The 23,796-nt window shown below is 44.2% G+C and overlaps 1 protein-coding gene across 1 annotated transcript in view; it reads right to left on the minus strand.

Moving 5' to 3' along the window:
- The window catches only part of TENM1 (teneurin transmembrane protein 1), a 768,359-nt gene that overhangs the window by 12,497 nt on the left and 732,066 nt on the right, over nucleotides 1-23,796 (minus strand). The window contains exons 27-29 of the mRNA XM_043570666.1: nucleotides 16,647-16,819; nucleotides 15,322-15,557; nucleotides 2,936-3,232 (exon numbers count right to left, since the gene is read on the minus strand). Coding sequence (XP_043426601.1) covers nucleotides 2,936-3,232; nucleotides 15,322-15,557; nucleotides 16,647-16,819 — 706 coding nt within the window. The remainder of the gene's footprint in view (nucleotides 1-2,935; nucleotides 3,233-15,321; nucleotides 15,558-16,646; nucleotides 16,820-23,796) is intronic.

A 23,796-nucleotide genomic window follows, 5' to 3' on the forward strand; every position in this document is an offset into this window, starting at 1 on the left:
AACTAACTTTTATTGAAAGATGTCCTGGGTGCCTTATATTAAGTTATTTCACTTAATCATCACATCTATTCATTGAATGCATTATTATTGCTGGTAATTAGAATGTTAATAAACTCCATCTCATGATACATGATTTTTTGGAAAGTAAAGAGCCATTCCAAAATTGTGGGCTTTGCACGTTCTGAGTTTTGCATAATAGGATTGCTGAAGTCAGGAGCTACTTTTTAATTAGAGAACAAATTAAACGTGAACTCAAGAAAGGGACAAAAGTCAACTAAAAGGCACACGTGATTTGGGCTTGTCTCGCTGGTCAGTAAACTAGTCTCTGGAAGTCACTAGGGCTTCTCTTGATACGTGACACATCAGTCAGGTCTTATTTCTGTCCACTGCAGGATACAGTTGGGGTTTTTTGTTTGTTTTGCTTTTAAAGAGTTATTGCCAACTAAGTTTCTGTAGCAAAGAGAACTTACGTGAAGTTTACTTCACGTGATTCTTTGCTGAGGAAAGTTCGATGAAATAATCAGCTAATTCAGAAAAGAGAAACAATAAAATCGCTTCCTTGGTGTCAAAGAGGCTACACTCAGGGCTAAACATTAGGTTTTCAATAGGCTTTTTCGTTTTTGTACAGACAGCATAAAGGAAAAGTTTTAGAGACTCAGACGCAACTGTCCACAGGCAGTTGGAGCTCAGTGTGCAAACTACGCGCTAATGAAGCTGGGGTTAGGAGTTCAAACCCATGCGGCTCCTAGGGAGTGTTGGCTACTTCACTAGCCACATGTGCGACCTGCGGAGGGGTCAGTGCAAACGCGTCCTCATTCCTCGAAAAACAAATCAGTTTATAATCTAATAATCAGCGGCATCTTTTCAAAAAAATTTACAATATGTTTATTTATTTTTGAGAGACAGAGAGAGAGACAGACAGAGAAAGCAAGAGAGAGAGACAAAGGAAGAACAAGCGGGGGGGGGGGGGGCAGATAGAAGGAGAGACACAATCCCAAGCAGGCTCCACGCTGTCAGCGTAGAGCCCCATGTGGGGCTCAGACCCAAGAACCGCGAGATCATGACCTGAGCCGAGATTAAGAGTTGAACGCTTAACCGACTGAGCCACCCAGGCAACCCTGGCATCTTTTTTTCATATGAAGGTCGCTACATGCGTCTCCCATGTAATGGGATTCATTTAATTTTGTACCATGTTTAGCGCTTCGTAGGACATGAGCCATAGGATTTTGCACATCATTCTTGTTACCAAAATTCAAGAGGAAAGACGTACTCTATAAGATTCAGATGTTCCCAGCATAGAGTACAGATTATAGATTTGATCTGTTTCTTTTTTTTTTTTAATTTTTTTTTCAACGTTTATTTATTTTTGGGACAGAGAGAGGCAGAGCATGAACGGGGGAGGGGCAGAGAGAGAGGGAGACACAGAATCGGAAACTGGCTCCAGGCTCTGAGCCATCAGCCCAGAGCCTGACGCGGGGCTCGAACTCCCGGACCGCGAGATCGTGACCTGGCTGAAGTCGGACGCTTAACCGACTGCGCCACCCAGGTGCCCCAGATTTGATCTGTTTCTTCAGCAGACAAGGGGTGGATATAGCAGAGGACTCCCTTCTTTACCCTGACTCCCGAGTAGAATTCTGTTTTATCTCCTAGGCATTTGCAATTTGGCAAATTCTCTAGCAACTGCTTCTGGGAAGTAGTTACAGTTTTATGGTGACATACAACCATTGGCATGCTTTTTTTCCTTCAAAACTTTGGGGAGTGTATCAGAAAGGCTTGGCATTGGGGTGCCTGGGTGCTTCAGTCAGTTAAGTGTCCGACTTCGGCTCAGGTCATGATCTTACGGTTCATGGGTTCAAGCCCTGCGTCAGGCTCTGTGCTGACAGCTCAGAGCCTGGAGCCTGCTTCCGATTCTGTGTCTCCCTCTCTCTCTGCTCCTCCCCTGATTGCACTCTGTCTCTCTCTCTCTCTCTCTCAAAAGTAAATAAACATTAAAAAACTAGAGAGAAAGGCTTGGCATTATTTGGTGCAAATAGCGAAAATCTGTCATGTGAGCTATGAGTTCCTATGACATCTGTAAGAACTTTTAGGGGTTAACTTGCTGTGATTATCCTTAAATCCTCAAGGGAAAGCATCTTTCAATTTTCCCAGAAATTAATTCAGGACTGATGAATCCAGTTGAATGGATAGATTTGGGAAACAAGAGACACCATCTTAGCACATCAGAAATTGAGATGGAGGGATAGAAATCAATTTCCCTTACTGTTCTCTGCTGCTGATGTGGCCAGAAACCATTTTGCTATGTGGTGGCTGTCTGATAAATGGTTCCGGTGGTGGGATTAAAATCATTGTCTATGTCTGCCAGACGGGAGGCCCCGGGCTCCCGTTACAGGTGCTGCTGGAGACTCACTGTACACAAAGGACTGTCACCAATGAGGCCCCACTGCCACCATTTGCTCAGACTGATTACTTGTGAAAATTAGTCCTGAAATGTATACTACTAAAACTTCACCGATTATCCTAACAAAATCCGAATTCCTGATCCTCTGTGTAAGAGGCTCTTCTCCAGAGCTGAGACACATTAACACACAATTTTATAATTTTCCACTTATTTTACCTCAGTGTGAGCTTTCATAATAATGAAGATACCTTTTCAAGAGCGGTAGCAAATACTCTCAAATAAGGAGAAAGCTAAGCCATTATCCTGACTTCAGTTTGAAAGAGTACCTGGCAGAGTGTGCAGTTGGGGAAAGTTTTCAGCTGAAAAACAGCTTCTCCGTATACATTCATTTTGTTGTTGTTGTTACTTGAACAGAGCCGAACAGCGAGAACAGACTTTTTTCTCCTGTACGTCTCCTCGCCAAGATCGGTAACTAGGACCATTTGCAATATTCTCATTCAGAAACTCAGAAGTAGTTTCTTGTCCTTACATACTTACCTTTTCCAAGTAGGTATAGCTCCAAATTTTCCCATCAGCCCAAGTTCTTGAAATTATTTTTCCACTCTGGTCATATTCCATTTTTTCATTCCACGTCCCTCTTTGAATGAATGTCACCAACCCCGAAGGTGAATATGTGATGTTCACTTCATTGTATCTGCTTACGGGAGACCACAGAATAGGTCGTCCTGTCTGGTCGTAAAGAATTCGAAGGGTGAATTTCCGGTGGTCATCGTAGATCTTTCCCGTGCGAGTATTGTGATCAAAATCTATGGACAGCAGGTTTCGGTTATGGGCCTACAAAACAGATATAAGATACCTTTTAAGCACTGCTTCCGTTCGTCTCATCAAGTGCGTTCACAATCGTGCAGCCAACACCTTAAATCCACCTGGAGCGAAAGACCAAAGAAGATGTTGGCGGTGGGGAGGAGGGAAGGCCAGATGCGGGAGGTTTTCAGGCAAAGCACAGTAAACCAGGGTATGGTTTTTATGCAGATTTAAGTCCTCACCTTTTCCACTGTAAGAGTTTCTAAAGATTTAGGGCCATCCTCCTCTTCCTGGTACAGAGAGGGAGACGCCCTTACACATGGAGATTTCCCTTATAAACAGCAAATGCCTCTTCCAAAAGGGTAACTTCTACTCGGGTTTCAGAGCTTCTCCTGTATCTGCTGTTTCTTAAAATCAGTCCACAATAATCTTTATGCCAAAAAGGCATATTTTAGCGTGGCAAATTCTGCTGTCCTTCAAATGAAAAAGGAGAGACTTTGACAAGTGTCCGCAGCAGTGACCCAGGACTCAGGAGCCATTAAAATTAGCTGCTTGCCTGTACACCAAGTCATTTCTTCTATCAGGGGCTTAGTTTTCTTATCTGTGAAATGGGAGTGATATTACCACTGTATTATAAGACTACATATACAGATACCTGGAGAAATGTAAAAATATTATTAGCGATTGTTATTTTAAAAATATAATTACTTTTTTTCATTTAGGTTAGGCTTTTGCATGGGCCGTGTGTCAGATTCCAAGGTGACTGTAGTTTGGTGTACTAGATTTATATCTGTAGGAATTGCAGTGTGATCTGGAACAGCATGTTAAATATCTGGCTAATGAGGAAAGGAGAGAAACCGACAATAGGGCTTGACTACATTAATCATAGTTGAACTAAGCTGATTCACTCACTACTCAGCTAAACTCTATGTTCATTTTTAACTTCTGTGGACAAGGATCCCTTTAAATACCTTAAAGCTCTGTACCGTGCCCCCAGAAAAATGCACGGACACACAAACAGGAATGTTTTACACGAAATCTCAAGAGGGGCTCTGAAACCCAGTCGTGAAGCCTCTACAAGTCTCAAGAGTCCAATTTTCAAATCTCAGTTCAGAATGAGATTTTTAAAAATTTTTTTACTTAAAAATTTTTCTTTTCATTCTTTGAGATATAATTGACATACATTAGTTTCAGGCGCACAGCACAACGACTCAGTATTTGTATATATTGTGAAGTGATTACCAGAATAAGTCTCATCAGCATTCATCTCCACACAGTTACACATTTTTTTGTCTTGTGATGCGAACTTTTAAGATGTACTGTCTCAGCCGCTTTCAAATGTATGACACAGTCCTATTAACTGTAGTCACCGTGTTGTGCATTACATCCCCAGGACTTATCTATTTTATAACTGGAAGTTTATACTTTTGATCACCTTCACCCATTTCCCTTCCTGTCCCCCACCCCCTGTCCCACAACCACCAATTTATTCTCTGTATCTGAGTTCAGGTGTTTTTAGGATTCCACGTGGAAGTCGGATCCAAAGGCAGTTTTTATCTTAGTGGCCAGATAACTGTGAAAAGGAGGAGAATATGCCACCCAAAACGTGCCACTTTGGCACGCGTATCATTTTGAGCTGAGGTCAGTGAAGACCCAGCAGGTTTAAGAAAAACTTTGATCCCTTCCTTAACTACCTAAAAGAATTCAGTTAGATAGGAGGCCTGGTTCAGGAACAGAGCTATTACCCGAGATTACTTTTTATCGGAATGACCTATCTGTATGGCAGGACCAACGTGTAATTACTAAACATCTGCTCTTATTCTCCTCCTCATCCTGTGAATTACCCTCCTCCCCGCCCTGGAGCCCCAGGCACCCTCTCTCATCTCTTAGTTCAGGATGGTCTAGAAGCCTCATATTGCTTGTCTTTGAGCCTCTTGTGTTTTTGTGGGGTTTCCATAAGTGCAAAATTAAATTGGTTTTCCTCTTATTAATCTGTCTCACGTGAATTTCATTAGACCAACCAAAGAATCTAGAAAGGAAGAAGGGAACAATTTCCCGCCCCTACAACTGCAAAGCCAACATTCGCATTTCTAAGTCCTGTGTTCCCTTGCTCACTTTGGCTTTCAAAATAATTTCCTCAAACCCCATGCTCCATCATAAAAGTGGTATTTTGTTTCATTGCAGAAACACTGGGAAATATAGAAATAGAAAAAGAAAGCTAATCACTGCTAATACTTTGCTACATTCCATCCATCTCACTTTCTTGAATAATCTGTGTATATACTGAAAAATACAACTAAGGTTGTACTTGAAAGTTCTATGTCCTACTTTTTTAGCTAATGTTTTATTATGAGCATTCCTCATATTATTAAATATTGTTAAAATGTGAATTTTAACGGTTGCCTAGTGTCTTCTTACATGATAATTATTTATTTATCCTTTTTCCTATTGTTAGAAATTAGAGTTTTTACTTTTTGTTATTCTTTCATATTTAATATTTTGTTGAACATTTTTGTAAATAAGTATTTACTTAGTACAGAATTCAATAGGTGTGAAACGAGAACATATTAAAGACTCGTAATGCGGGGTGCCTGGTTGGCTCAGTCAGTTAAGTGTCTGACTTCAGCTCAGGTCATGATCTCACAGTTCACGAGGTCAAGTCCCGCATGGGGCCCTGTGCTGACAGCTCAGCCTGGAGCCTGCTTCGGATTCTGTCTCCCTCTCTCTCTGCTTCTCTCCCACTCGAACTCTGTCTCTCTCTCTCAAAAATAAATAAACATTAAAAAAAGTTAAAAAAATTTGCTAAGTAGTGAGGTTGAGTCTTTTTTAAATTTTATTGGCCACATGTATGTCTTCTATGAATTGTCTATTCATGACGTTTGTCCTTTTACTACTGGGGTGTGGCATTTTGCTTTAAAACGTCTCTTTTGGTTCAGTTTCTTCATCAGTCAGCTGGGGCTAATGATATTTGCCTTTAATTTTGAGCTTCTGCAAACAAACAAACAAACAAAATTAGGACCTAGCAAATGTTCCACGCCATGAATTCTATCCAGAAGACTAGAGATGAGATCCCTAAATTATTTGAAAGGAAGTGCTGTTGGTCTCAGGGGTGGGTTTAATTCACGGAATAGAGCCACACACAGGTTGGGAATCAGGACTCTTTAAAGCATCTGTAGCCAATGTGTGCAGCGCCGTAGTGCATAAATATACAGTAACCTGCTGTTATTCCTTAAAAGGTGATAGTGAAGCACATATTTTCTGTCTTTTGATACGCAGGGCTTGGAAACCTATACGTAACCAGGTGTTCTTTCTTCAACTACCTTTCCTGTGGTTTTATAGCCACATATCTCCAACTGTAATACCGCTCATTTACAATAGCTGTAAAATATCCGTGTACTCCCAGAGACGGTTGTAACTGTTACAATTTATGTTATAATGATAGTTAAAGAGGCAAAGTAACAAGTGATTTCCAGTTCAACTAAATTTGTGGTTTTATTTGTCTGATAGAGTAAGTTCACTACTCAAGAACACATTTCTTAATAAAGTCGTTACCGTGACACAGGCAGGGATCACTGGTAAGTGGTACAAAGCAGACGAAGACGGCCCAATGTTCTTTCTCTGCCTGTCACGTCGACAACCATGCTTCTCTTTTTCCGGATAATGTACTCTGATATTCAGATGCTGCCAGAAAACTAGTTTCAAAGAGGTTTGGAAAGTGTGATATTGTGATTTGTAAGAAATATGTATTTGGTGTTCCACCCAGTTCCCAGCACAAAGCTCCTAAAACCTTTGGAATCTCCTATGATAAGAGTGATAAAGCTGCCTTTTGTTATGTTAATGAAGTGACATTTGGCGGGCCCTCTGGTAACCTACGAATGGGGATTGGTTGCCTGGGAAACCAACAGGGTGATTAGAGGGTTGGTACTTCTAGTACCTCCCTCCAAACCTCTGGAGAACGAGGGAGTGATTGGAGGTTGAATCAGTTGCCAATAGCCAATGATTTAATCAATCTTTCCTAAGTAATGAAGTCTCCATAAAAACGCAAAGGAGGGGCGCCTGGGTGGCTCAGTCGGTAGAGCATCTGACTCTTGATTTCGGTTCAGGTCATGATCCCAGGGTCATGGGATCGAGCCCCATGTCAGGCTCTGTGCTGAGTGTGGAGCCTGCTTAAGATTCTCTTTCCCTCTGCCCCTCTCCTGCTCATGCTCACTCTTTCTCCCCACCCCCCGAAAACAAACAAACCCAAAGAATACGTCGGCCAGCTCCCGGGCTGGTGAACAAGTGTAGAAGCTGGGAGAGTGGCGCACCTGGAGGGACAGAAGCTCCACACCCTTCCCCATACCCTGCCCTCTGCATCAGTTCCATCCGGCTCTTCCTGAGTTCTACCCATTATAACAAACTGGTGATCTAGTAAGTAAAATATTTCTAAGTCCTGTGAGCTGCTGTAGCAAATTAATCAAACCCAAGGAAAGGGTTGTGGGAACCTCTGGTTTATAGCCAGTCCGTCAGAAGCACTGGTAACAACTTAGACTTGGGACCGACTAGCGTCTAAGTAGTGGGCAGGGGGCAGTTTTGTAGGACCAAACCCTTAACCCATGGAGTCTGATGCTATCTCTTGGTAGTGTCAGAATTAAATTGACTTGTAGGACAGTCAGCTGGTGTCCCAAGAATTGCTTGTTGGTGTGGGTTAACTCCACCTCCCACATTGGAATTGAGTCCAGGAACCCAAAAGAGAAGGTAGTGTAAAATTCAGCTAGAGGTGAAAGTGGATGAAGTTGAATAGAAGATGCCACGGAGTCCCCCCCCCCCCGAGTCTCCTGTGGAAACTAAGTGTGAGGAGGCTGGGAAGGAGTATGCTTTTCCGGGTGGGCTCTCCCACCCTCATCATGGAGACCTTATATGCTCCGGACATTTTGGCAGGAATCCAAACTTAGGCTGATTGCCAATGACTGTTGGGGTCTTGAGCAAAGTTGGGAAAGCTCCATGTTCATACAAACACTAGTTTGCCTGAAAGACAATAATCGCCTTTGACCTAAGTGTGGAGCATCCATCTTTATTTCCATGGGAAATACATAATAAAATAATAGATAATAAATAATACAGAAAATAATAAATAATACAAAAATTCTGCATGGGATAAGAATTTGCCACCACAAATTATGCCTCCTTGGCATATTTTAGACTGATTATTTTTAAGAAGCAGACACAGGAGAAGCTCTTAAAAAAACTGTGAAGTTGACCATTTGCATTTTTAAGGGGAATTTCCATTTGGAAGGGTGTCTTCCTGTATCAGAAAGTGGGGAATGACTAAATCTCTAGCAACTCTTAGCAATGGAGAAGGTGAGGATTTAAAATTACATAAACTACACGCTTGTTTAGTGTTGTTTTCCTGGTAACCTCCCATAACTGACTCCTCACCTCCAATATCTTTTGTCTAGCTGGAGGTGTTACTTAAGGCATTGGCTTCAGCGAACTGGGGATCTACTCAGTTTTCCTGGGTCTCTCATGTACACAGGAGGTATACATGTTATTAAACTTAGGTCTGTGTTTTCTCCTCTTCATCTGTTTTTATACCCGTTTAAGTATTACACCAGCCAAAGAACTTAGAAGAGTGTAAGGAGATTGTTTTTCTCCCCAACATACTCTTCCTCTAGTCTACACCAATTCTTGGGTTGGAAAAGAGAGGGCAAAGAAAGGGTTGAAACTTGGTAATCGCCCCAAGTTAAAAGGGAGGTCTTTTTCGACAGGTTGCGCATTGAACGGGACCTCTGAGTTTGGCAACTGATGAGCTGAAAGCTGGACTTGGTAAACATTTTTCATAGGGGAAGAAGTATCTATGCTTTAGTTCATCCTCTGGTTGCCCTCAGATTTCTTTCCGCTTTGCTAAGGAGAAATAAGGAGAAGGGCTTGCTTTTTGTTCCTAGTTGGACCAGAAAGGAAAGAGGGAAGCCAGTGGCCCAGGGAGCCATGGGTTGTGATTCCCGCAGAGATCAAAGTGCTTGAAAGGGTGGGTACAGGCTCCAAAGAAAGGTGGGTACAGGCTCCAAAGAAAGGTGTCCTTTGCCTGCACTCAGAGCCTTTCTTGCTCCTTCCTAGGAATTTATGTTTTAAGGGCTTAAGAGAAAGTCTTTTCAACCCTTCCAATTCAAGACTCATTCAATTAGCAGGATAAAGATATATGAAGTTGATGTATAGGTAGCTTGTTGATATTTGACTGTTTGGGGCCTACAAAAAGGGCAATTTGCTATGGTTCAGTTGAATATATTCTATATATATCCTATATATACAGAATACATGTATATAAAACACATACACAAAATGTGTTGAACTCAAGTAAGCTATGATTATGGCAATTGATTTCCTTTCTTCTACAGGGAAGAAAAGGCTGAATTTCCTGCTGTCTAGCATTTCAGCTCACAATGCGCCTGAATTAATCTGTTAATCTTTGCTGGAAAAGTCGGAAGGTGAATAACGGACACAGGCCAAGCAATCACATCACGGTTTGGGAGATGCCCTGCATTTAATTTCTATGAATTTATGAGAATGGATAGAAAAGTCACAGATTTTAAATTAGTACATGCTACCCTGCACTCACTGGTTTTAAGGTAATTAGTACTTGATTTTTAGAAATCAATCAGGACAATGCTACAGATTTTATTTGTTATTGACAACTGCTAGGCTGACAATCAAAACCATACTTAGGCTTGCTTTTAATTCACAGATTTGCCTATAAATGAACAGGGCCTGTATTTCGTGTTAGCATCAGCTGCTACTATTCCATTTGGAGTTTCCTTTTATCTCTTTTCTTGTTTTTACTCACAAGATACTCTCCTTACCTCGCCAGCCCACAAAATCTTAGTGCTAGTAGCAATCTTGGGACATGGGCTATTGAGTTGACCCGCCTGGGTTCAAATCCTGGTATTGCCACTTACTAGTTATGTGTGACCTCTCTGTGCCTGTTTCTTAATCTGTAAAATGGGAATGATAATAATAGAAACCACCTGATAAAGTGTCATGCGTACTAAGTGAATTAATATATAGCAATACACATAGTAAGACCTCAGTGAATGTTAGCTGCTGTAATTATGACCAATTGTGATAATGCCACTCTTGATGGAGATTGCACAGCCCATATCGCTCCTTTCATAGATGGGAAAAGGGGTGCAATATTATGGGCATACCACTTGTTCCTCAAAATCTTACTCATTCCGCTCACCTGGCTTCTGCCATACCATTTAACTTAGATGCTTTTTGCATTATATTAATTTGCTCTCGTTTAAATGCTCTCCTGTTGGGGAATTCATCTGTGTAACCATACAACAGACAATGGAAATTTTTCATACCAAATCATTAATGCTTACATGCATGCGGAATAATATGTGAAATACTTTCTTTCGAGTTCTCTTAGTGGGGTTGACTTCAGATTAACAAATGTAGTAGCTTCTGTGCTTGGAGGGCCCCAAGAATCCCCTGGCCCCAAAAAACCCAACTCGGCCCGGTTGCCTGGATGCCCGAAAGTTCCTGTCTCCAGGTGACTCCCCAGGGGTAGACGCACTGTTACTTGGGACTGAGAACGACAGATATATTTTGAAAATACATTAACCTATCTGCAAGTAGGCTCCTTATCTAAATTTTCACAAAACGAATCCCTCCAGCAAACCCGGGGAGAAGGAAGTTAAAATAGCGTGAAGCAAATGTGAACTCCAACTCTGAGCAGCCTGTAGCCGAGTGCCGTCAGCAAAGGCATTTTCTGAGAAGGGAGGGAGATGCTGGAACCTTCTTGGCTGCCTCCCAAATTTCCCATCATTTGTCAGCCTGGGACCCTGTGTTGCATCTGGGCTTGTTCCCCGTTTCAGAGCTCAGATCATGTATGAACGGTCACATGTTGCATTTAAAAAACAATCTACCCGGTGTTCAGTTATCTTTGAGTGGAGAGGGGACAAAAATCAATTGTGAGGGTTTTAGATAAGTCTTTGCTTCATTTTGCTTGTAAACACATAATCATCTTACTTGATTTTATGACTTTGGTTTGAAGTGCTAAGCTTCCTGGACTCTTTTTTTTTTCCTTTTCATAAAGGAGGGTGTAGTGCTGGGGTTTTGCTGTAACCTCACATCTCAGTCTGCGAAATCTTGTAAAGAGCTCTGGGATCCAGTGCTGGGATAAGTCTCCTATGACGGATTAGTATCCGTGCGTGTGGCGAGGTGCAATCTGGGTGAAGTTCCCAGACTGGTTCGCTGTGGGTGAATGTCCAATTCTTTTACAACTGCTTCCATTGTTATCTACATTCTAATGTCTCCATTGTCCAGGGAAATGTATTTATGGGGACAGGCTGATGCAACAGATAAGATACATGGACTGGATGTAAAAGTACTTTGCAAGGAAGGTGATTCAAACACAATTCAGGTTGGGGTAGGGAATGGATTTTTGAGATAAAGGAAATTTCCGGATGTTAATGTGAGTTATTTCACTTAATGGAGTTGGCACAGGACATCCCAGAGGTTACAAATCCCTCGCCTGGCCAGGGTGAGCAGGATATCACGTTTCCCGACAGCCTGCCTTGCTCACCTTGAGGTGACTTTGTATGAAAAAAAAAATGCCATCAATCATTAGAGAAGATCAACTCTTGTTGCTTTATCTCTAAGAGAAGTCTATTCTTGTCTGTTTTTCTTTGAGCTAGAAGGTCTAGGCTGGATGTGACAGGTAGCTTTTTGGAATGTCCATCATCTTCCCAAAGGGGTCTTTAAATGAACCTGTCATTTTGTGCCCAAACAAGTAGTGTTTTAGGACCTGCTGCCCAAGCACATTTAAAAATGACAACCACACCTTTGTGTGGTTTTTCAAAGAGGAGTCCTATTCCCCACAGTACAGCAGGAGTTTCTATGTTGTACGACTATCTGAACCTGGTATTCTGTCTCAAGAGCTCTGGTACCCCCAACTTGCCCTTGTTGTGGACTGGCTGCTCCACCCGGAGAAGTAAATGATTCAGTCTAGATGAATGGGTAAAGAAGATGAGGTATATTCCTACAATGGAATATTACTTGGTGATCAAAAAGAAATGAAATCTTGCCATTCACAACAGCATGGATGGAACTGGAGGGTATAATGCTAAGTGAAATAAGTCAGTCCGAGAAAGACAGATATCATGATTTCACTCATATATGGAACTTGAGAAACACAACAGATGAACACAGGGGAAGGGAAGGAAAATAAGATAAAAACAGAGAGAGGGAAGCAAATCACAAGGGACTCTAATGACACAGAACAAACTGAGGGTTGCCGGTGGGGAGTGGGCGGGATGGAGGGCACTTGTTGGGATGAGCACTGGGTGTCATGTGTAGGTGATGAGTCACCGGGTCCTACTCCTGAAACCAATACTACACTGTATGTTAATTCACTTGAATTTAAATAAATAAATAAATACATAAATACATAAATAAAATGATTCCGTCTAGGCCTTGAGGTCCTTGAGGGCATCGGAAAAGCTTGTTCTGTACATGTATGCTTACAAATGGGACCCTGCATATCTGGCCCGGGAAGAGAGAACGTTCCATCTCGTGCCATCTGCTTGCTCCTTGAAAAGTGACCGGAAGTGAAGGGGTACCATCTCTGAAATAATAAACTCAGCAGGGGAAGAGAGCTTGCCTCGTCAAAATTGGATTCACACCTATGTTAAGGGAGCATATACATTCCGTTAAATCAGATTTGCCTCATCTGGGGAAACCGAGGCAGCAGTATAAACAAAAATGCGTAAGGATGGGGAGAGAAGGTAAGAATTAGCCAGTTAGGCAGCTTTCCTTCCCTTGCCTCTTCCACGCTCCTCCTGCCTGGAGGCCAGCCAGCTGTCCTGTACCACCCACACTTGCCAGTACATTAGAGTCGATTATTTGTCTCTTTTTGTCAGCATTGAAATGAGGAGTCAGGCCCTGCCAAGGTGGCTCCACTGAGTGGGGCAATGATTTATAGATTAATTATTTTAAGGAACAAGGCAGCACAGCATGATGAAGTGGAAAGAGTGGTGCGCTAGGCGAAGACCCACATTTTAGTGCTGGCTCTGATCCTTAATAGCTGTTTGACTTTGGGCAAATCACTTAACCTCTCTGGGCCTTAGTCTCCTTATCTGTAAGTTGGGAATAACAACAATTGACGGTGGTGGCGATCCAATAAAATCCTGGCTCCGAAAGCATTTTGTTAACTCTAGGGCACGAAACATATGTAAAGGATTGCTGTTAGGTTTCTAGGGACATGCACGGTGACACCACTCAGCTGCTGAGGGGTCCACTGTGTCACAGGACCTCAGGAAGTACCCTAGAAGTCACATAGAAGAGAAAGTCCTGAATCTGTTGCCCTTATAAGCAGTTCCACAAATCTGCTCAACTGTACGACAGGAAGGGAAATGGGTCAATTTCCCTTATAAATAGTGTTAACTAAATGATACTTCACTCCTTAACACTAAAGGGCCCCCAAATGCCCCAAATGTTTTATGAGCATTAACTTTTCAACATTAAGAACAATTTCGGATATGAGGTATAAGTTACAGTTTATAGTCTCTCCATTATCTGTGCATATGGAGGGGAGAAAATGGCGGGTTATCCTAGAAAGTGGAAAACCCCAAAGTCACATAGTATAGGATGGGGTTTCCTGACGAACGGGAAAACCCATAGTACCTGACATGGTTCATAATGTTTTCTTGAGGCTGTAAACCAGGGGAGGCACTAAGAGATCATTTATGTGATACAATTATTCTGCGGGGAGTCCATGAGGTTGATAAGCCATATGTACATAGTTCTTACTTTTCTTGAGCATGATACTTTCATTTCACAGGCGAAGAAAATAAAGGCATGTCTTAAGCCAGGTCATCTAACTTCCCCATCTACGGCTCTGCCCAGGAGATCTCGTTTCTAGAATTCTGACTGAAACCCTCACTGCCTCCCACACAGAGAGGGGTGGACTCTTTGGACTGGTTTTACTTCTCAATTCAGGGACATATCAGCAGTAAATGTCTTGTTGGAGACTGGTGGTAGAATCAAAACAGACAATTGACTTGTGCCTGTAGACAGCTGTAGTGGCATTACAAAATCACTGAAGTCTGTGCCTGTGTGTCACCAACAGAACCGCCCGAAAAAGTGAGTGCTGGGTTGTTTTGTCCACGTCACGCCTTTGGACTGGTTTGACCGCTTCTTACTGGAATTGGGTGGTTGTTTGGTGTTGCATTTCCACAGCCTAAAGGTTACCACATTTTCACCGGGAGCGAATTTGTACTGTGAGTGAAGAAAGCGCGAGCTTCCCTGGTATCCAGGCACTCAAGGCAGGCCCGGCCTCAATTGTGACTGATTGTTTCCCTCGGGCTGGCAGTTGCTCTGGGGCTGATATTGAATGTTACTATATTGGGAAAGTTGGTCACATCATCCTAACACGAAGAAGGGACAGGCAGACAGAGTGCTGTGGTGCTCGGAGGCTTTGCGTGTGGCAGAAAGGCAGGTTTGACAGAGATCTCTGGTTAACTGCGGGGAACTGTGCCTGGTAAGGACGTGAAAACCCTGAAACCTTTCATGTCCTCCGGGCAGCTGTGTCTGAGCACCACCGGACACATCTGGGTGCTAGTCCTTTACCCCTCTGGCCCTTCATAGTGTATTCACGGCAATAGTATCACTCACCGATTCCTCCTTTGCACCTGCCTTTGCCCAGATGTTGCCTGTTGTCTCATGTCCTTGTGTGGGTGCCTGCCGGGTCCTTCCACGTAAAGTATAAACTACCCCCGGAGCAGGGAGCTGGGTCAAGTGTAGTGAGCCTGATGACCATCTCCCCAGCATGCTGGGAGGGATTCTGGAGGGCCTCCCTACTAAACCCATTTCTCCACCCAGACTTTCTTGGTGGCTGAAATTGCTACTATCAGAGCACTTCAGCTGGCTAATGACAAAGAATGCTCCTATTAGAGTGTTCATTTAAGGACACTGAACCATTATCAGCCGTTAGCACCCTCTCTCGAATTAGTGTATCCTATACGCTAGTCAGTCACCCAGAAAAGCTTTGTTGCGATGGGACTTCAGATCAGGGCGGCTGTGTGGTTTTCCAACCTAAACCGCCAGTTGCGGATCTTGCGTCGGGTCCCAAGCCTTACCCTCAGTCTCCTTTCAAACGCCGAAACGTTGCCTTTGTTTTGCTCCTTGCGCTGCCGCCACTCGATGAGGTTTGCATTGTGCTCTCCGGGCAGGGAGATGTTGCATTTGCCCAGGGTGGGGTTGACCGCCCCGGCCAAGATGTGCGGCTCCGAGCTGAGGCTGATCTCCATCCCGCTGGCGAAGGTGACGCGCAGAGAGCCGTCCGGACTCACACGATAGGTGCTCTGGGTATTTTCTGTAGACAGAGGAGCAAAGGAGGAAGAGGGGGAGAAAGGGAAGCACGGCAGGCAGAGAAGAGACCAGCGGAGCCTCAGGAGGCAAGTCTGGGGCGGGGTGAGCAGAGGGGCCGCTACGGGCCCAACTGCCTTCTGGGCTAGCCAACCCCTCTGACAGGCCGACGCGCTCTCTGTCCGTCTGGGTCTCGTTATTTTCATAGCTGGGGTACCTTGTTTCTCGGATCAAAGATTCCTAATTCTGCAGGCTGTGTTTGGCTTTCTCTTTTTCAGTTTTAAAGAATTCCCTCACAGAATCCATCTGGGACCTGGCGGGTTGGCCTCCTCATTTTGACACGCTGGGAGCTAGAAGGAGAAGATGAAGTTCAACTCTGCCTCCTTACTGCCTGGGGACACCCGCTGACCTAGCGACACGGTAACACTGACAGAGGTTGCTACCACCGGTCCTTCCAGAGTGAACCTGAACTCTGGACACTTGGGCGTCTGGGCCATAACCTAACAACGGAATCAGTCCTTCATGGCTGGGCAGAGAGAAAACAAGACATTCCCGCCAAATGCAACCCTCCCTCCCTCCCTCCCTTCCGTTCTCTTCTGTTTTCTTCCCTCCCTCTCCCTCCTTCTCCCCTTCTGCCCCTTCTCCCCTCCCTCCCTCCAGGCTTCCTTTCCTTTTTCTTCCATTCTTACTTTTCTCTCTGACTAGAATGAGATTTTAATTCTCTCGTTTCACTTACATTCTTGCCTCACGTCAGCATTGATCTAGAATGCTAATCTCAGCTGGGGCACAGACTTCATTTCTTTAATATAACCCAATCAGAGCCCGAAAGAGCTTTACAAACAGCTGGGTGTTGGGAAATGACCTGAAGGAGGAGCGGATTTGGCAGGGATTTAACCTCACAGCTCCCACAGAGATGTGGCCCAATGTGGCAACGTGAACTTTGTGAAAGGTGTGGTTTTGTTTGGGTTTTAGCCTCTGTAGCTGGAGAATAGGGAGGAGAAGCCATCTCCTCAGCCAGGAGCGAATTCTATTTATTAATGGCGTGCAGAGGTTTGAAGGCAGAAGTTAAGATAGGCGAAGTGGGAAGTATCCTTACCTTGTTTTAAAATATATATGGTACTAGTTGCTGTCAGGTTGGTTGACATGAGGACATTTTCACGGTTGGAAGTATCTAGTTCCACTTTTGTCAGCTTCTCCAGGTCGCTGTGGAAGCTGCTGACCTCTCCAGTGGGAAACGTTGCATTGGTCAGATGTCCCTCGGGGTCATACCTGAGGAATGTAACCGATCCCGACTTTGAAGCCTCTTGGCAGTGATAACAGGCCTTTGCAAATAAAAATCACTTGGCAGCTAATACAGTTTAACTTTGAGTGATAACAAGTATTATTAACCTTGTTCAATAAGAAGAAAAAGGTCAGAGAGATGATTAATCAAACGAAGGTATTTCTTGCAGCTTCTGAATTCTTGATGACTTCCTTGAGCTGTGCTGTTTTACAGAAAAAATATATCTGGTAATGAATCACCAGGGTGGAAAACTGATTTATGAATCATGTCCTGCTGTGTGTAATGTTGCAGGGAGGCCTCCGTTTGCAATTTGGGTCGATCCCATTAGATGTGATGGATAACAGACACCAGCAGAGGGTGCTGTTGGCAAAGGAAAAAAGGGCAAGAACCGCCCCAATGTCTGGAAGGGCAATAAACTGATTTTGCATTGTGATAGGAAAATTATATTTGCCGTTTAAGTTGCCAAATTTGAAATGAATGAATCATTCTTTCAACAAAATGAACAAGCACAGAGGATAATGGAAACATGTTCATCAAAACATTCTGGAGCCCCCTGATCCCAGTGTCACTAATTTTTTTTTTTTAATCGTTTTAGAGTATAGTACATAATGCGTTGTAATTTGCCTATATGAGTAAGAGACAAAAAAAATAATTACCTGGGATAATAGGCAATAACATATATCTGGAAATATAGTCTAGTGAGTTTCCTTTTTTTAAAAAAAAGTCGGAATGATTGGCAATCTCACTGTCCTCCAAATGGAAACTGCTTCCCTGAAGGCTTTTGATGTGGAGCTGTTCTTTTATTGCCAATAGAACCATGAAAAATAAACACTTCATTAAAAGTAAAGGCATGCACTTGGAAACCCATTACTGTTTTCTTTTCAAGTTGCAAATTACAAAATATTTAAGCACTTTTATTTGCTTTTAATATGTTAAACAATTATATTCTTTTTACCCAAAGTGAGCAGGGTACAGCCTGGACACGATGGCGAAGTCTGGCTTCACTATTTCCTCCCCCGACAATTATGCAAAATGGCACAGTGATTCAGTGTTAGTTCACTAGGTTTTAAAGAACTCAGCCTGGAGAGTTGCTCAAATGTTAAAACCTACACCAGCCTTTGGTAGGCTTGGGAGAGGGGGCTGGACCTTATCTTATCAGATGGAACTGAACTTGGGGCTATACACAGTGCCACCCCAAGCTCGGTGTCACGTGTATGCGTGCATGCGCACACGCACACACACATGCTAATGGTTTAGACAGTCATGTATGCATATAAAAACAATCAGGTCATTTGACATCACAGACATGCCAAGCCCAATCGTTTAATTGGATGCATCCTTTGTTTAAGTGCATTTTAGTCCAAATGGTCATTGGTGTGTTGCTACTATGCAGCTAAGGCCTCATTATCAAGCAAAGGCCGAAGGGTACTGTTTGTGCCTGGGGTTGACAGCAGAATCCTGGGCCCGGCTCAGCCTGTTTGCCCATGGTCTGCTCTGGGGCTCTGTGGCTGCAAATCCCAGGCCCCTGATGAGAAAGAGGCATGGAAGGGCTTGAGTGCCCAGCACGGTCTCAACCCGTCTGCCTGGTCTTCCTTCCAGGATAGGAAAACAACGTCTACCTTTAATCATCCCAGGGTGCCAAGCTGCTTTTTCCCTGCGGCAAAGTGTTTCCAAGAAGCAGAGAGAAGGAAGCTGCCTTCCTCACAAGGGAGAGTGGGGCCCCACAGCCGGGATTATGCAGACAGCTCCTCTCTGTTTCACATCCATCGACAGCAACTCTGCCTCATTGGATTACCCTTCCTGATTTCTAAGTGGTTTCCTCAAATCATGGCAAGGTCACTCATGGTCATTCCCCCAGGAAATCTGACTTAAGATGCTATGCATGCAAGTTCCCAACAGGCTTTCCAGCTTGGGGCAATTTCCTTCTTTCTCAGTCACTCGGCCTCTTGTTTTAAAGCAAGATTTCATCTAAAGGGGAGGGCAGTGGATGTGTCCACTCCTCAGGGCAAGATGACAAGATCAGATGCCATCCGAGCCATCCACGAGCAGAGGTACAAGTGCCAAAAATTCCAACGAGACTTAGCAGTGGCCAGTGGATAAGTCTGGTTTCCTAAACCCTTCTCCTCCAGACACCTTTTAAGCTCAGTCACTGGTGCTCTTTGTCTGAGATTATACATTTAAAAGCTTATTCCCCAGAGCACAGCCATGTTCCTACATATTCTGTTCCCATCCCCACTCTCCAAATTGACAGGAGGACATTTGGAGAGGAAAGATAAATAGTGCTGGATAAGACTGTAATTACCTGGAAAGATCTAGCTGGGAGGTGGCTGCCTGATCCTTTTCTGGTGAAAGAAACAATGGTGTTGGGGATCAAGTAGAATTTTCCATAGCCCTTCCCAGTTGCTGGGTAGTTCGAAAGTTATATTGCCTGATTTCCTTTCCATGGCTGGACATGCATCCTTCTTGAAAATGCATATTTGACTTTAAGTCTATCATAAACAAAGCACTGTACCTGGAGGGCATAATGCTAAGTGAAATATGTCAGACAAAGACAAATAGTGTATGATCTCACTTACGTGTAGAATCTAAAACAAAAAAGAAACCGCACATACCAAACTCAGAAAATATCAGATTTGTGGTTACCAGAGGTGGGGTGGGTGGGGGAATTGAAGAAAGGTAGTCAAAAGGCACAAACTGCCAGTTAGAAGGTAAATAAATACTGGGGATGTAATGCACAACATGACGACTATAGCTCCCACTGATGTATGGTATATAGGAAAGCTGCTAAGAGCTAGCAGATCGTAAAAGTTCTCATCAGAAGGAAAAAACTGTTTCTCTCTCTCTCTCTTTATGAGATGATGGATGTTAACTAAACTCGTTTTGGTAATCATTTCTCAATATTAGAAGTCAAGTAATTAGGCTGTACACCTTAAGCTTCTACAGTGCTGTGTGTCAATTATATCTCAATAAAAATGAAGGAAAAAATACCCCCAAAATAGCCGTGAAGCACTTTATCCAACACACTGACATACCCCAGTTCTGCCAGTCAGTCGTAGCAATCACATTTGGTGGTATCTTCCACGTGGTGTCTCTGTCATTTGTATGGTCCTAGGTCTAAACATATCGCCCACCTCTCTTCCGTGGGGTCACTTCCCAAGGAAGAGTGACAGGCGGAAGTACTCATCAGTGCATAATTCCCATAACTTTGGAAAGATTGCTCAAAAGTGGATAAGAAATAAAGGGAGCCTTTGATTTCCTATGGCTTACTTGAGGTTTTTCTCTCCGTCACAGGGGAATGCATGTTTCCAGACTGAATGTCAAAGATACAAGTTTAATCAAAACCTCTTATGTTGTGTGTTTCCCTTTGGTGCCTGCATCCTTTGGTGCAGAGTACAAGCCAATATGCTGCAACCCATCCCCTCAGGCCACAACATGGTAGCAAGCCCCTCCTTCTCGTGGCTCAGAGTAGCACTCGCTTAACGAGGCCTGCGAATGCTGGCTGGTGAATTGTGTGATCAGGCGATGACTGTAGTCTTCATAGTCATCAGAAGCGGGTCTAGTAAGAGGAGATTTGCCATCAGATCGTCCCTTCCTGTCGCGATTTTACAGAATTCCTCTATTGAGGGTCTTGCAGGACACCAATCAGTGAAGAATTGAGTATAACTCCTGTTCTGCTCAGCACCTTGATACACCACGTGCACCTGGATGTGTGTGCGTGTGTGTGTGCATGCGCATGCCCCCATTGGAGCAAAGAAGACATTTGTAAAGGAAGTTCAGAATTCATTCTGGTCCTGGGGGCGCATATAGTTTCGTTGGGGTAGGGTGATATTTACACATTATGAAAAATATATTTGGTCTGATATTTTCTCATAAGGGATAGCCTGCCCTGTTCCCTTGAGGATAATTTAAGCCAGAGCTAAACCATGCAGCGTAAAAACTAGAAGCTCCTCCACCTTGCTTTGAAGAAAATATTAAAGATTATACAAGGAAATTCATTACTTATATTTTAAAGGAAAACAGACCCTTTTCCCTTTCTTATGCCAGAAACCTAACCAACCTAATATAAGCATTCTGTGGAAAATGCTGGAGTCCCCTTCCTCACCAATAACTTCATTTGGCTTCTTTTGATTGGGCTCCAAGTCCATAATGCCCTTCTATCTCCACTTGTCCTTTATTCAATAAGTATCAGTCTTGTGTGAGGTACCAGAGGTACAGTGCTGAATGAAATTCAAAGCCTAGCGGGGCAGATAAGACATTCACACAAATCACTCTAATGCCAGAATATTGCCATGTGCTTCTGTAAACAAGCTATAGAAGCTCAGAGGAGGTAGAAGTCTTTCCAGCTGGGCTGAACAGAAAAGGAAGAGAAGGAGATGGTATTTAAATTCTAGAAGGTAGGTAACGCTCAACTCTTGGTAGGTAGAGATGGGAGTGGAGAGGAAGGCATTCCAAAGAGAGGTGATGGTGTGAAGAAAAGCATGCAGGTGGCTGGGACGTCCTTTAAAAGAACTGGGTTGGGGCACCTGGGTGGCTCAGTCAGTTAAGCGTCTGACTTCAGCTCAGGTCATGATCTTGTGGTTCGTGGGTTCGAGCCCTGCCTCGGGCTCTGTACTGACATTGTGAAGCTGGCTTGGGATTCTCTCCCTCCCTCTCTCTCTCTCTGCCCCATCCTGCTCTTTCGCTCAAAATAAACTTAAAAAAAAAAAAAAAAAAGGACTGGCTTGCTGGGGCACAAGGTTCCTCTAGGAGGGTAGTGGGAGATAAGGTTGAGAGGCATGTTGGAACCAGAGCAGAGGGGAACTGGGGTACCAGGCTCTGAAGGAAAGCAGGTAGTCAGTAGAGAGTGGAGAGGCATAGAAGCCTTTTAGGGAGAGAAGAGTGTGATGAAAGCAGTACTTTGGTGGCAGCAGATCTTAGAAGGGGATATGTGGAGCAGGAAGGCATGTTGGAAGGCTGCAGCCTTCGTCTGTGTAGGAGGATGGTGGCCTCTTGCCTTTATTCAGTGTACTGTGATGGCCCATCATTGGGATTTGTCTTCCTCACTAGTTTGTAAGCTCCTATCCATAGAGGGAGGGCACCCCTGTCTCATTCGTGCCTGTTTTCTCTGGCACAGAGTAGATTCTCGCTACATCTACTTGTTGAGTGAGTGAAATAAAATGCTACCAGTGGAAACAGAAGGGATGGGTGGATACAAGAGCCAATGTGCTTACAGAAGAGACAGAGCCAGCTACGGTGGTACCGGGAGGCCAGGCTCTGCCTATGTAGATGTCCTAATCCTTCCTACCAGCCTCTGGAATCTTTCCTACCGGCCTACTGGAGGCCGGTAGCCTCTCTTCCTTCTGTTCACTCCCTGTCGCTCTTGCAGTTCTCCCCAGCGTGACCCACGACAGTTCTGTCTGCTCATTCTTGATCCTTATCAAGGGCATAAAGCACATACATGGAGAGGTGACTGAGCAAAGGTGTTGAGAGTCTCTGTCTCAGGAGACCTGAAGGGACGGTTGACAATTCTCTGTTCTTGTTTAACTGAAATCCTTCGCCTGCCTGGAGACAGGGGGCTGGACCACGTGGTGCTTTAGTTCCCTCTCTACTCTGAGACTCTAGAAAACACTGGAAACATTTTGATGTGTTTAGACTGATTATTCATTTACATAACCAGTTCTCCATGGGAATCACATCCTATGCCCAGGCAGGTATATCCCCCAGAGGCATGGCTTGTTTGCTTTGCCCCTCCCCTCTACTTCTAATCTTACCAGGGAGGAGGGAGAATCCCTCATTAGCCACCTTCCATAAAATCGAGCATTTATAAAATAGCCTAGAAGGCACTCAGAGCTATTATGAGGGCCTTCCAATTTGTCAGTGGATGGCTTTTTTGGGGGCTGGCAGGGGGTTGTGCTAACAAGGGACAGAAAGAGAGAGAATACAGTAGACCAGGGATCAAGAAATCATGTAAAGTCACAGTCTCAAGTGGACGGCTCTCACATGGTCAAGGGCCTGAGGAACTATCTGCTCAGCCTGGACCAGCAGCAGTGACACACTGAAGCTTTGGCCTCAGTCTGGGACCTTCCCAGTTTAGTATAATAGAAGCCTCTGCCAGGGAAATGCTTGGGAAACAAGCAAGGGCATCCTGGCCGCTCTTGCAGGCTCCTGGGCAAAGAAGGCTTGCGTGCTGTGTGTTTGCTGGGCCCCTCCCGTGGGCCCCCGCTGTGGCAGGGTCATTGCAATTAGGAACCCGCCAGCCCCCTCGGGCCAGAATTGCCTCCTTTGGTCGGTATTCCTGCTTTGACAGTCACCTCTCCGTGAGCCATTTGTCTGTGGTCAGCTTTCCCCGTGACATTCAGGATGCGTAGGGGCAGTCAAGCATCAAGTACTAATACTTGGGGTGTGCAATTTTAAGCCTGGTCCGAGTCAAACGGAATTATGAAAATCAATGAACTATTTAAACAACATCACATTACCTAATACAAGCCCACATACTACCACTGCACAAGATGCATTTTAAAATCCCATTTGGATGACCCACTGTTCAGGGTCATCCGTGTCATTTCTTCTCCCCATCGCCACAGATAATCAGAAGCTGGATGGATTGCTGGCTTAGCTACCTGGACGCGGCAGTCCTCCGTCCTGCCAAATTTTGCTTCTGTTTCTGCTTCTCTGTCTCTCCTCTCAGAGCAGAATTTCCATTTCCACCTTGGCAAACAGTCTGTCCCCTCTGGCCACGGAAGGCAGCCTCCTCACCTCGGAGAAACGCTCGAGTTTTGTCAGGAGGGCCTGGCAGCAGCGGCCCAGCCATACTCTAGCGACCTCGGCAGGGCTCTGACCCTGGACTAGAATAGTGGCTCCAATTCTGGGTTCCCCAGCTTCAGAAGGACAGAGAAAAACTCGAAGGAGTGTTCAGGACTGGCTTAACGCCTTGGAGGATAAAAGTGAAAGAAGTCAGACTCTGTATAGAGAAGACCGTAAGAAG

The sequence above is a fragment of the Prionailurus bengalensis genome, chromosome X (genome assembly GCF_016509475.1).
Source record: "Prionailurus bengalensis isolate Pbe53 chromosome X, Fcat_Pben_1.1_paternal_pri, whole genome shotgun sequence".
In the NCBI taxonomy this organism is placed as follows: Eukaryota; Metazoa; Chordata; class Mammalia; order Carnivora; family Felidae; genus Prionailurus; species Prionailurus bengalensis.